We start from the raw sequence: 14470 nt of genomic DNA on the forward strand, positions 1-14470 counted from the left end.
AGGTGGTGTTAAGATGTGAGGAGTATATCCTCCCCAAAGTGGAAGTGGCATACAGCTTTAGGCATTGGACCAATGGCCCAGAGCAGTGGACAAAAGAGTAGATGGCCTGCTTCACAAGGCAATAATAAAACATTAGTGCAGCAGTACAGCTGTACCAGGGCCTATGGTTGTGAGGAATCTATAGTACCCAAATTATGGGGCGCAGTGTTTCTAGGTACATTTCTGGTTTAATTTGATGCATTAACACTTAGAACTTTCACATCCAGTGTAAATTTCGGACTAAACAAAAGGTACCCTTGAAATGATTTCATAAGTCTCGCCCTTCCTTCCTGCACCTTCCGTTGAGGCATGCCACCTCTACCATCCCCTGCCACCCTTGCTTACCAAAAAGCTGTTGTGGAGGACCCGACTTGTAAACATTTTATTCTGGGGAAGAAAATCTGAAGACCTTTGATGTAAGAGAATTTCTTTATGAAATATACAGCGCTAAAGTGTGACAATGTTAGATGTTAGCCAAACACTTTAGTTTACGAAATTACACAGGTATTCAGTGTACAACTGCCTTGGCGACTGCAGTATCCTCTGGAGGAAGGGTCCACATGAAGACCTTAAGTTTGGGAGCATTCAGAGGGTGTGAGGGGTGATCTGCGGATCAGAACTTCATCGCAGCTCAGCGCAGATCTGGTAGGCGTGAGGGGAGTGGGTGAAAGAGTAAACAGGGTCATCTCGTGGTCTGGCCTGGTTGTTCGGGATGGTGAAGGTGAAACGCTGGAAGAGAGTGGTGAAGAAGAGAAACAGCTCCATCCTGGCTAGTTGCTCCCCCAAGCAGACACGGCGACCTGGAGGTAAGCGTGGGAAATAGAGAAAGGCAAAATATTAGGCCATCGTAGGAACAAGAGGGCAAGAAAGTGCAAGTGCTTCAATGACGTTTTTTGGAGATACTATCATAAAATACTGCGGGTAGCATATTTGGAAGTCCATCAGTTTTGAAAGTCTGAAAATTTCCCTTGATAAGAAATCACTTCTATGGCAAACACAGTGAAACTCAGTATTGAAGTGCTAGGGGGAATCATCCAGTCTTCCATTTTCCAAGCCTGAAAACAAAACTTAAGGTAGAGCATTCAATTTAATGAGCCTTATTCATCAAAGGCAATAATGTATTCTGTGATAAAACGGATAACAGTGAATAGAGACCTACCATGAATTTAGAAACAGAGGAGTTGAAATACAAAACGTGGATATGGTCCTTGAAATACCGATATCTTTTCTAATCATTCAGTTTCCTGTTATCAAGCAGAAAATGTTGAAACATCTTAATCCTCTAAAATGACAAGTTTTGACTGACAAATGCTAAGCCCTTTTTTTCAGTAAAAGCATTATGTGAGAAATTGGATTATTAATTGGAGTGGTTGTGAGACCTCATCAATGATCATGTCACTATTCTGTATCATGTCAGGTCAGGTTACTATAACTTAAACCCTAGTTCAGACCTGGGTAGCTGTGGCCCAGTACTGTCAGGCTTAACTCAAAGGAAACAAGTGTAAAGCATTTAACAATACTAAGGGGGGCGTGGCTTGAGGCGTCAAGATGGCGGTCACACTCTAAGAGTGCTCCGCACCCCGCCGTCATCCGCCTCGATTCCAGCTCACGTCAGCGCCCATCCGCGACTCCTACCTGGTCGTTGAGACCCCCAGACCGGTGGTGCCGTTCCACTGTGCCTACGGTGTCAGTGCGAGGCGTTTGGAGCAGGCGGCCGGCAGCGGCCTGGTTTCCCTGCTGTGGCGGTCCCTTGCCGGCGGCGCTGTGGTGCCGCTCGAGTGGCGGGGCGAATTGGAGCCGGGTCATCGGCAGCAACCGGACTTGCCTGGGCTTGAGCGAGCTCCCATACTCGTCGGGCGAGATCGTCCCGGGAGGCGCTCTGGGGGTCCTGACACCAGCGGCCTTGAGGTCTACAGTCCCGCCTCCGGCGAATTGGCAGGCGTGTCGGCTGGCGACCGGGGAGCAGTTGCGGCGAGAAGTGCCCCTACATCGCACGGCTGGATTGACTCTCCGGCTCAAGGCTACATCGCTGACTCCAGTGAGTGGGGCAGGGACCGGCTGTCAGATCGGGCAGTGGCGCGGGTGTGAGACGAGTGACCCCCCCCCCCCTTCCCCCTGCTGGGCCTGGCTCTGTGGGACATTCCTTGCTTCCCTCCCGCCTTGAGGCCACCTGAGGGGCTGGCGTGCCCTGGCGCACCGTGCAGGCCCCATCCCGCTGGTTGCTGTGTGAGGAGTGGCGCGACCTGCAGCAGGGCCTGCAGTGTGGGTGGCGCTGGGCCTACTTATCCCCTGAGCCTGTGGACTGCCCTGCCGGAGCTGCCTCCCACTGAGACATTAGGTGGGTCCTCATCCTCCGGTGAGTGGGGCAGAGGATCGGCTGTCTTATCGGGCAGCGGCGTGTGGGAAGAGAAACACGTGCCCCCCTTCCACTCCCCTCCTCTGTCTCTCGCTGCAGGGCCGACTCGTGGGCATGTTCTGCAGTATTGGGCTCAGCGAGGTCTAGATCGTGGCCTGCTGCATTGTTGGGGTCGGGCCTGTTGCGGGTGATTTCAGCCATCTTCCCGGGTGGCAGTGGGCGCCTTTTGGGCGCGGGGCCTGGACCAACTGGCTTCCTTGTCGACTGGGTCTCGGCGCATGGTGGAGGCCCTCACCCGCCCTTGATGACGAACAGCAGATTGCAGGGTCTAGATCGCTGACAGGGCTGCCTGGTTGTGATTCCGTGGTACGGTGCTCCTTACCCATGGGTGGGAGGTCTCGGCCACCATATCGGGTGACGGTGGTGGGGGGCATTACCGTGGGTATACCCTGAGCTGGTGAACGAACTCCTCGTGCTTGTCTGCTGGCGGCGCCCTCCTTGTGCCGGCTGCCTTCCTGACGCCTTGGTGCCACACTTGCGATGCCAGGGAACTGGGACTAATGCGGGCCGGCTGGCGGCCCAGGATTGGGTCCACGTGTTGCCGGTAGCCGAAGGTCCGTTAGCCTCCTACCCCCCCCTCTGGACTTACGATCAATGCCTTTACTCTCTGCCGGACGGGGTCCCCCAGGTGCCCGCTCTTCGGCGGTCCACGTTTAGTGATCGAGACACTTCTTGACATTGTGGGTCCCCGGCCTCCTTACAGAGTTCTCGAGACCACTGGCTCCCCCTGCGCTGGGTCCTCGACATCGGGGAGACGAACGGATCTATCCTCGACCGTGGGGATGGACAAGGGCCCTAAATCCACGCCGGCTCCCACGCAGACAAAAATGGACTAGTTTACCACTTCTAATCAAGAACCTCCCAGGAGGGTGGCGGGGGGTCCTTCAGACAGGGATTTTGATACCATCCTTCAAGCCATCAGTGCCTTGCAGGCGTCCGTCGAAGGGAAGATTGGGGAAATCAAGGCGGATGTGTCCCTCCTCCGACAAATCCGCCACAACGCGGCTGACGAAAGCAGAGTCCCGCATCTCTACTGCAAAGGACGACATCTCCCAGCTGAAGGACCAAGTGACCCACCTTTGCAATCATACCAAGGAGCTCCACCGGCGCGCTGAGGATGCGGAGAACCGTGCACGTCGCAACAACCTCCGCCTGGTGGGGTTTCCTGAAGGGGTCGAGACGGGTCAGGTGGCCATCTTCGTCGAAGACTGGTTTACGTCGTGGATGCCTAAAGACACCCTCTCGAGGTGGTTTGTGGTTGAGAGGGCGCACAGATCCCTTGCACCCAGGCCACCCCCTGGAGCTCCCCCTCGCCCCACCACCCTGAAAGTTCTCAACTTCAAGGATCGTGATGCCATCCTGCAGGCGGCACGAGGAGAGGGTCCCCTCAAGTTTCAAAATCACACCATTATGGTATTCCCGGATTACACCAGGGAAGTCCAAGATCTCCGGCGCTCATACATGGACGTTAAGAAGAAGCTGCGCGCCTTAGGCCTACAGTACCAGCTTCAATTCCCTGCATTCCTCCGGGTCATTTTCCAGGGCAAAACGCAGTTCTTCAACTCACCCCAGGCGGCATGGACATAGCTGACGGAAGAACACCCTCTCCATCATAGACGCGATCCTTCCTCGGACGATTGGACTCCCAGCCAGAGGGGCCGCGGTCGCTGGGACGTCGGCGCCGACGCCGCACAAGATCTCATAGGGGGCGCCGGTTGCAGGCGCCCGCACTCAGGTCCTCGAGCGTGGCGGCCCACAGACTTCGTGACTCTTCTGGCCAATCTGGCTCTCCGCCCCGCATCAGGCACCGCTCCACTGAGATCTTACCGGGATCATCCTCATCGCTGTCCCAGGTGGGCTCGCCCAAGATAGGCTCTGACCTTTCTCGCACTCCTACTCTCTAAAGGCCTATGGGGTCAGGTTTGCAGCATGCCCGCCATCTGGGTGGGAGGGCCCACCAGCGGGGTCCTCCGGCACTGGCAGACTTCAATGTTCATTTCAATTGTTTTAATACTAATCCGTTCTTCTGGAGGGGTCTTCCATGCAACCAATTCGAGTGTTTTAGTTTGGCCTTGTTAAATGGGAGGTCCACAGATGCTTCCGTTCTCGAAGTGTAGGGTGGGGAGGGGGATGGGTAGGTTTGGGATTGTTTTTTCCCTAGATTGTTTTTCTTGTTTTGCTGTTTCAGCTTCCACGGATCGACATACGCATCTTCTCCAAGGGCTGGGTTTGTCCAGTATTTTCCTGCTAATGAGGGTTCGGTGGCCCCAGGTACCCTGTGGGAGGCCGGGAAGGCGACCATACGAGGTGTCGTGAAGGGGCAGCTTAAAAAACAGAGACTGGAGCAATCACTTTCCCCGTCTGAGGACGCCACCCAGGGCCGCCAATTCGCTCACCTTCGGGACGAAATTAGGCAGCTGTCCTTAGATGCTGCCAAGCTCCTATAGAGGTAGTCGGTAGCGAGGGTATATGGCAGGGCTGACAAAAACGGTACTATCTTGCACAGGCTAGCCACATACCCCAAGGCGAATCGTATTATTCCAGAGATGGTAGACGGACATGGTAGGGTGCACAGCGCCTCATTGGCGATGGCTCGCACATTTTCCGCGTATTACCGGCCTTTGTACACAGCACAAACCCCCGACCTACCGCTCCAGGTTCTCCTGGAATGTGGCAACGTGCGTCTCCCTCGGTTGGAGTCGCCCGCCCAGAATGATCTGGACCGCCCCATCTCTAGGACAGAGATTGAGGAAGCGATTTCTCTCACTTCATCGGGTAAGACCCCGGGTCCAGGCGGCCTCCCTGTTCTGCTCGATTTTCCTGGCCTTCTTGTGTTAACAAGTGATTGAATGTGACTTCAGTCTCTTACCATTCAAGCCTAAGGGTTAGAGTAGTGGATGGAGTCTATTTACTAGGCACTTCGACATGATTCTGTGCTCTTCCCCATAGATCAGGGCTTGCACATATAGCCTAGGGGATAGATTCGTTGGTATTGGGGATAACCTGTCCTGTAGTGAGGGTATTTCATGGAGCCGTGCTGAATGCAGGCCTGGTAGGCCTCAAACGGGAGAGACTCCATCTTTCTTTCTGCTCCGGCAGCTTGGGATTCTTCTAGGTCAAACGTAATGTTTTAGTTATGAGGTGTTATTCGCTTGGAGAGAACCGGTTCAGGCCGGCCCTTATCGAAGGATTGTATTTTTCTTCATGCCGAAGACACTACATCAGGCCGGCCGGCTGGGAACGTGTCCTTGGTACGGGGAGGTACAAGAATTTGGTGGGCGGCAGGTTACGGGCCGGAATTTTCCATGAGGAAATGCACCTCTATATTAGTGAAAGTCTGAGGCAGTTACAAGGGCAGTCCGTAGGCGGCATCTAGCCGTTAGCAGTAAAGCTACTACTTATTCCAGGGGAGACAGACGCCATCTTGAAGGCGGAGAAGAACTGAGAGACAGATGCTTTCCTAACAGAATAACCAGAGAGGAGAGAGTAGCCGATAAGGAAGAGGTCCCAGTGACTCGGAGAAGGGTGATTCCAGGCGAGCCGAGGCACAGACGAGAAGGGAGCCTAGATGACCACTGAGTGCAGGCTACATACTACTAAGGTGATGTCGACCCTTTCTTATTAGAGTGTACAACTTAATCTTTCACTTTTCTTTGCAGGTTATGTGTTATATCGTAATGTTATGTGAGTGTATGTGCAATGAGTAATAAAGTATCCAGTTTGTAGTGAACCAACATATGCTGTGTGTTCTTGTATAAGAGGGTAGCCTATTCTTCTAGTCAGCTGCGGCTACATGAACAGATGTTAACCCTGATCAGGTAAGTGGTAACTGAATAGGGGAAAGAGGAGCCCCTCAAACCTGAGAACAGGCTATGCCCGAACTGGCAATCCTTGTGTGATCTGATGAATAGTGAGACTGATTCCCTTTTTGTATGTTATGGTGATCATAGGATGAACTGTCGTATGAGACTGCCGTCTGGGTAGAGAGGTCTGGGTTCGTATGGGACCGCGAGGCCGCCACTTGTGATACTGTCGTATGGGCAGAGAGGTCTGGGTTCGTATGGGACCGCGAGGCCGCCACTTGTGATACTGTCGTATGGGCAGAGAGGTCTGGATCCGTATGGGATCGCGAGGCCGCCGATTGTGCTGAGACTGCCGTCTGGGTAGAGAGGTCTGGGTTCGTATGGGACCGCGAGGCCGCCACTTGTGATACTGTCGTATGGGCAGAGAGGTCTGGGTTCGTATGGGACCGCGAGGCCGCCACTTATGAGATCTTGGTATGCATAGTAGGAATCCCCTGTCCTTAGGTGATCGATATATATGGTTGTAGGATTGTAAATAGGTTCTAGGGAGGGGGTAACGTTCTGGCTGGGTTAGTGAGGCTCTGATGAGCGGGTTCTATCTGATCCGAAAACCCAAGCAGAACACTCCCCCAAGAATATTACGCGTTGTACCACGATACTCTTGTGCCACATCTGGCTGCCCTATTCCGGGAAGCCCTGGAAAAGGGTTCTTTTCCGCCAGAAACAGATATCGCCACCATTGTGGTCCTCCCGAAATCTCAGCCCCCTTCCAACCAGTGTGCGGACTACCGTCCCATCTCCCTCCTTAATACGGAGATCAAGTTATACGCCACCATCCTGGCCCAGCGATTGAAGCCTTATTTGCCCTTGTTGGTCCACCAGGACCAATGCGGATTCATGCCCAAGCGCGCGACCCGACACTGCCTTCGGAGGCTGCAGCTGGCTCTAGCCCATCAACACCTGCTCACCCCGTACCTTGCTCTCCTCCTCATAGTCTTTGAAAAAGCCTTCAACTCAGTGTACTGGACATACCTACGGGATGAGTTGGCCGAGATGGGATTCGGACACCAGTTCCTGGCTCTGTTACAGGTACTCTACGCACAACCGCTCGCGCGTGTGCTGGTCAATGGCGTACTATCAGAAGCCTTTCACATTGCCAGGGGCACAAGGCAGGGCTGTCCCCTCTCACCCTTGCTGTTCGCCATGGCGATGTAGACACTGGTGTCCCTGGTGCGGGCCATGGACCATATTGGGGGCTGGGAATGGCCCAATACTGAACCGGACAAGATCGCATTGTATGCGAGTGATGTCTTGCTCTTTCTGGCCGAACCCCCCTCCTCGGGACCACACTGCCTCCAGATCTTGCAGGCATTTGGGCAGGCCTCTGGTCTTCGACTGAACCCAGGGAAATCTGTGCTGGTCCCACTCCACCTGTCGAGGGACTGCTACGACTGATAATCCAACATACCGCTTCGGCGCAACTCTTTTTGAATACTTGGGGATATGGGTTACCTTGCTTCTGGAATTGGGCTGGTCCCTTAATGTCACCCCGCTGGTTAAAAAGGCCAAAGACGACCTTCAAAAATGGAAGACGTTGCCCCTAAACCCCCTAGGGAGGGTCGCTCTGTTTAAAATGATGATCCTCCCCAGGTTTCTTTATGTCCTTCAAAATACTCCCTTCTGCTTTCCCAGGACCTGGTTCAGGGAACTGGACAGCCTCGCGACCAAATTTCTTTGGGGCAGAGGGAGGGCGACCACATGCCGGATCCCCTTCTTTGATGGGGGTATGGGGATGACGCATTTGTACGTTTACTTCTTGGCAACACGTCTCCTGGTGGTTCATGATTGGTTTAACGGGGGATGGTCCGACCCGGCCTACCAACTTGAATTGAGTGAGCTGGGATTATCCAAAATCCAAGCTATGTTGTACGGAGGGCCCATCCTGTCCCAATTACCAGACGTGACGCGGTCCGCGTTGTTGGCCTGGCGGGCATCACTACGACATACTGGCTGGACGCGTAAATTGACTCAATGCACGTTCCTTTGGCATGGGGCCTGGCTCTGGGAGGCCATTGGGCTACAGGGGTTCAAAGCTTGGGACCTCATCGGCATCTTGCACCTTGGGGACATGTGGGCCAGAGGCCATATGCTCTCCTTCCAAGAAATGCGAACCCGCTACTCCCTACACCTATCCCAATTTAATAAGTACTTACAGTTAAGACATGCCCTCCAGGCGCACATCACCGAGGACACTAGGCTCCCAGAATACAGCCCTAAGGAGGCACAAACTATGTTGGGGATCTGGGTAAGGGGGGCATCTCCCATATACATCGCACTTTAGTCAATAACACTCCTGCATCACTGGACAAGCTGAGGGATCAATGGGTAGAGTGGGTGGATGAAGTAGATAGGCACGATGCCCTCATGTCACCCAAGACAATCACTGCCTCTGCCAAACTTAGGTTGATCCAACTATACTACCCACATGCTGCCTACTTCACCCCCGCGCCTCTATCGAGCGGGCTTACGCCCGGATGCGTCATGCGCACGGTGCGGCCAGACCCCGGCTGATTTTTTTCCATGTGGTCTGGTCATGTCCCAGCCTGGAGAGATTTTGGGGGTCCATTGAAGAGGAGCTTGCAGAGGACATGGGGTGGGAGGTTCCCCATGACCCACGCCACTCACTATTAGGGATCACGGATAGGCTGGACGGGTCTAGAAACGACAAGATATTTTTTAACACAGCTATGATTGTAGCCAAGCGCGATATAGCGGCGGCCTGGAACTGTTAGGACCCGCCGAACCTGGGGGAAGTGGTGTAGGGGGGTGGACTGGTGCGCGACTCAAGACAAAGCCCTGTACATGGCAAGAGGATGCCCTAAGAAATACCGTAGGGTGTGGGGTAAATGGCTGGGGACTGTGGAAGACCCGGAGTGATTTGTTTCTTTATTTTGCCAATGTATTTCTCATGAGGTGCAGAACTGTGGGAAGCTATGTTCTCAAAGATGTAATTGATCTACTGTCCTCCGTGTTTTTGCTGACCTGTATTTCATGTTCTAAACCAATAAAATTGATTATTAAAAAAAAAAACAATACTAAACAGTTGATAAGTAAAAAATACAACATAGGGTGTGGCCAACCGTTATGGCCATGTGGACATAATCCACAGAGGCTACGCACAGCACTGACCAACTTCACCATTGACTGCCAACCTTTTATGCCTGCACGAATCTGGTGATCTGAGTGCCAGGGGTGGCCTGGACTGGCCCGGCTTGGTGTTGATAACCCACTGTAAGGGAGCATCATGGCTGTGGCCTGAGGACACTGTGCCAACAAGGTGACGGCGGCGCCGACCTGGGAACATCGGACAGGGCAGAAGCGAGATGACGAGCCAGACTGCTGCTGAACATTTCTTCACAGCCCCGGAGAATACTTGGTGAGCAGTTTGTGGCGGCTGGGTCCGGGCCACTGGAGCAGAACTGGAACCAACTACGACTGCCTGACTCCAATATGGCGGCAACCAGGAGGCGCTCGTAGATGCTCTCTGTGACAGTGGAACACATTGGGGGCCGCTGCTTTGCCCGACGGTGCGGTAAGAAGCAAACTGGGTGCCCGTTTTCTGCACCTCCATGCCAGTAAACCACGTGGGGCGACCACATGCCGTGTGTGCTGAGACTCAGTGAGTGGGGAAAGTGCCCGGCCTGGGCTGCTGGATAGCACAACAATTGGCTCCTTACTCCTGAAGCCTCCTCCTGCTGGGCTAACAGGCCCATGGTGAATGGCGCTGCTGCTCCTCAGGCCCTGAGTTACTCTGGCTGGGGGGGCCATACCCCAGTGAGACACCTGTCTGCTTGCTTTGGCATTAGGAACCTCGCACATAATCTCTGCTTTTGCTTCCCACTACCGGTTACAATTCTGGCTCCTCTTGATCAGACAGCCTGCTGGCTTACTCGCTGACATGATTCCCTGTACTCCCGGGCCTTTGGGGTCCATGCACCAGGTGGGATCGTGTGAAGAGGTCTACCGCCTGGGATGATCTTTCTAGCTGGTGGTGTCTGCAGGGCCTGAGGTACCTGTGCCCATTTGCCTGGTTGGCAGTGGTGTGTCCTGCATGGAGGGTATCACAATTACCCAAGGGCTTCTATCTGCTTGTGGTGTACCCGGGGTTAGCCCTGGTCCCCTTTGATCTTCTGTGAAGCAGGTTGGACACTTTGGGACCCCTCGAGGTCAACAGCCTCTATGCCACCTAAAAAGGCCCAGTCTAATAGCGTCACCAGTTACTTTACCCAGGTGGCAGGGTCTAGTCAAAAGACCACTGAGGGTGTGATGGCCTTGTCTAAAGATGACCTTCTGGCATTACCAAGAGAATGAAAGAAAAAAAGTGCAGGGTAGAACTACAATCAAACTTAATCCTCATCCTTCATCCTTGGGTACTCTGAGGAAGGAGATCAAAGCTCGGCTGATCTCTCTTCAGGCTGACGTGAACTCAGTGGGGTCCAGGGCTCCGGATCGACAAGTAGCCCCATTAGAAGCGGACACAGTGCATATTCACTTCAAACTGCAGTCAGCTCTCCTCATGCGCAAATACTTGGAAAATCGCTCTAAGTGCGATTACATTTGCATCATGGGGCTGGAGGAGTGGACAGAGGGCTCCAATTTACAAGCATTTGCAGTGGGCAAGTCTTCTAGCCTCTTGGTCGACGACCACCCTGAGGTGCAATTGGAGAGAGTCCACAGAGTACAACCACAGAAGACAGGAGATAGCACTCGTGGTAGAGATATTTTAGCCAAGCTCTATTCCTTTAAGACTAAGGAGAAAATCCTCCAGGATTCCCACAAATGGGATCCAGTCTAGTTCCAGGGAGCTTCTTTGTTTCAGGATGTGGCCAGGGCCGGACTGGGAACTGAAAGCAGCCCTGGCAAATTTTGCCAGACCAGCTCCAGTCTGGTGCTTAGCGAGTGAGCGCAGTGAGCGAGCCGGACCACTACTAGGGGGGTTTGGCGGGCGTCTCCCCCCAAGAAAATTTTAGAAAAAGATAGACCAAAAGGGTGAATTTTAAAGCACATTTTTCATTACAGATTCAATTGTATCAACTTTCAAAGTACAGTAAATAGTAGATGATGACCTTAAAGAGCAACAGGTTACCCATCCAGTCATATGTACCCATAGACATTCTTACAGAGAGCACCAAAATTAGATATTTATACAGCACAATTGTGTGCACACGTGGGGCTTCAGAGCACGTGCTATGACATCACAGCATGGGCTTGGCTGGTATCATTGGGCAGGACTTTGACGTTGTGCAAAAGGGAGGGTGACTGGCATGATTGCCTCACGTGACTATGACGTGCTCTGCTGGAAGAATGTGGGTGAGGTGGTGTAGCATTACCCAGCTACGCATAGCTCATGGATAGCACGGAGGGCGGCATATGAATATTTAGTCTAGTGCAGTGACAGGCTGATATGGAGTCTCAGATTGACATTAACGGGAGAGTTACACAAACCACGGCTCATCAGTGACTAACAACTGCCAATTCTACCCTTTGGGCTTCCAGCCAGGGCACTTGTGAGAACGGGCACACCAGTCATGCTTCTACCCTAATATCTGTCCTTTATAGGCTCCCAGTTATAGAGCATAGGATTTTTGTAACTTATTATTATTATGAATCGAACACTCTGTGGTCATTTCTGCTTTTATTCGTAAATGCTTTGCCATTAACTCCCTCTTACAGATTGTCCTCTTTCTACATGCTGTCCATTCCAGGCTGTAGGAAATCTTGTCTAGGAGGGCACAGATTTTCAGGTTCAAATCCTTTTAAATCAATAGCCCTTAAACCTACATACAATGCTCTTGGTGAGAGCTTTTACAAAAGCCTTGGAACTTCGACTGAGCGATAATCTCTCTGAATTCTGGGATTCTCTGGCATCCTGAAAACCTTCTGGTCTACGTGACCTTCAACAGTGGCCATAATGTGAAATAAGGTAATAGTGGAGTCAGATCATTTGGTGGGAGAGGCAAGTCTGTGGAAATTGTTGATTTGTAAGAATGGGTCTCATGGCCCCAACACCGCCAGCTGTCCCTCAAAAGTGTCACTTGGTCTCAATACCTTTGTTAAGGCGCTGGACGAGAATGGAGCCCAGCCTCCGGTGTAGGCCATACAGCCCTGAACAGACAATACCACTGAGTACTCTGATGGTGTGTGTGCTTCAGCAGTGCTCTGTGTGTGCTTGTTGTGTGTGGTAGTATATTATTGTTACCCAGCTCACTGTTTCTTCCCTGTGTGCTTGATGCTGTGAGTGCACTTGATACATCATCACGATTATGGTTGTGTGCAGTGTTAACATGCTTCATTTTGCTGCAAGTGCAGGGGGCGGAGCCTTCCTCCTTGTGTGTTGTGTGGTTAACCGATGGTGTGCTTCTGTGACGCTGTGTCACCACCTCGCTCCACCCTGATCACAAATCCACTGCACTGCGCAGAACTGGTCCGGGGCCTATAAGGCTATACCTTTTGCTTTTAACCCCGGCCCGGTCACGACGCCCACCCAGACAGTGCCATAATGATTGCATGCAAACGACTGGCAGGACGGATACTAGACTCACCTGCGGGTGGCAGACAGGGAGGCTAGAATTAGAAATGATTAAATTATGGGTCGTCAGGAGGAGCCAAGATGGCGACCGGAGCAGACGCTTGAGCGCCCGGCTCCGTCGGCCCGTGGCCTCGGACTACTATCCTGATGCCCATCCTCGCCGAATTTCGAGGTGCAACGTATGCGAAGACGCGCTGACCGCGCTGCCGCTTTCCCGGAGTCTCAGCCCGCCCGGATGCCCGAGTTGTGGGTGCTTTTGTCCTCTGCACTAAACCCATGCGCCATTATGGCCTTTGCCGGCCCCCTGGAAGCTCCGCAGTTACCGGACCAGCTAGCGCTAACCTGAGCCCCGCGGTCCCGATCTCACCTCGCACCACGGATCGTTGCCGGATGAGCCCGGGGAGAGACGGCCGGACACCTTCTGCACCCTGTGCCTGACGGGCTGGAGCTGTGGGGTGGGCCCCGGTGCGGCGGGTCTCCTGCCCTGCTCTGAGGACCGCGCTGTGGGAGGCTGCTGACCCCCTTCACCTATTGCCTAGCCGGCGGCAAAGAGAACCTGCGAGAAGAGAAGCGACTGTCGGCCTTCCCTGCTGCGGCGTAGACCTGAGGGGAATTGACTCCTTGCCACGACCCCCCCCCTGGCCTTTGCAACGTACAGCGGCAAAACATGGCGTTGAGTGCCTGCTCGCGGCTGGGGGGTGATACTCCGGTCTCGCCCGCTGCCCACTTCGCCCTCCCTCTTCCGGACACCAGCTCCACAGTGCCGTCCCGGATTGCTGCCGATGTGGGGGCCCGGCTTCCGCTGACATGCGGCTCCGTTCTGGCTGTCCTGCGGGACTTTCAACTACAAATGTGCGCTGGCCTGCAGGCGCTGAGTGAGCGGTTTGACCCCATACTGTCGGCTGCGGGTCGTGAGCGCTTTGTTTGTCATCCACAGGGCGTGGGTCTCCCGGTGCTTTTGTCCTCTTGCGGGGACACAACGGCGGTGTATGATTGTGCTACACTGGTGCCTTCATCCGGCGTTCCCGGCACCCGGGATCCACCGCTCTCCACCTCAACTGCGGATACTTTGTCCCCCTGGTCATGGCTGCCTGCTTCATTGTTGCCTGCCTCACCGCGTCCGCAAGAGTATCCTGCTGAGCGACACCTAACGGCTTCGAGGAACCGTCCGCGGTGGCCTACTGCTTCCTTTTTGTGGAACTCCTGTTCTTTACTTGCCAGGTTTGGATTTTATGTGGTGCAAAGAGGGACCTCAATAGATGGTCGGCGGCCATTTCGTGATCCTACTTCACCATCTTCTCACAAGCGGCCATCTTGTCTTTGTCTGCTCGGGACACGGGGCCTTCATGTAGGGGCTGGTTTAATCCCAAGCCCGCGATCGGGCCAGGGCTAGATTGACTTCTATCGCCAGGGTTCATGGACGGGCTGGCCTGGGACTGGAACTGTATGTATGTTTTGTGCGCACTCGTCGCGACTTGTCTTCCTTCGCTTAAATTGTGGTGACATGGTATCTTCGCATGCAGTTTTTTGGCGTAGTGGGCTCTCAGTTTGTGGAGGCCATAACTGGCTGATGGTTTGGGGCGCTCTGGTGTCCCGTGGGCTCCTCCCCACCTTCTTTTCTGT

General features: G+C 53.6%; 1 protein-coding gene across 1 annotated transcript in view; it reads right to left on the reverse strand.

Moving 5' to 3' along the window:
• Positions 1–449: 449 nt before the first annotated feature.
• Positions 450–14470, reverse strand: part of LOC146833576 (cytochrome P450 2D17-like) — a 227833-nt gene continuing 213812 nt past the window's right edge. Inside the window, exon 9 of the mRNA XM_085601433.1 lies at positions 450–839. Coding sequence (XP_085457559.1) covers positions 661–839 — 179 coding nt within the window. The 3' untranslated portion in view covers positions 450–660. The remainder of the gene's footprint in view (positions 840–14470) is intronic.

This window comes from Triturus cristatus, chromosome 4_2 (genome assembly GCF_964204655.1).
Source record: "Triturus cristatus chromosome 4_2, aTriCri1.1, whole genome shotgun sequence".
Taxonomy (NCBI): domain Eukaryota; kingdom Metazoa; phylum Chordata; class Amphibia; order Caudata; family Salamandridae; genus Triturus; species Triturus cristatus.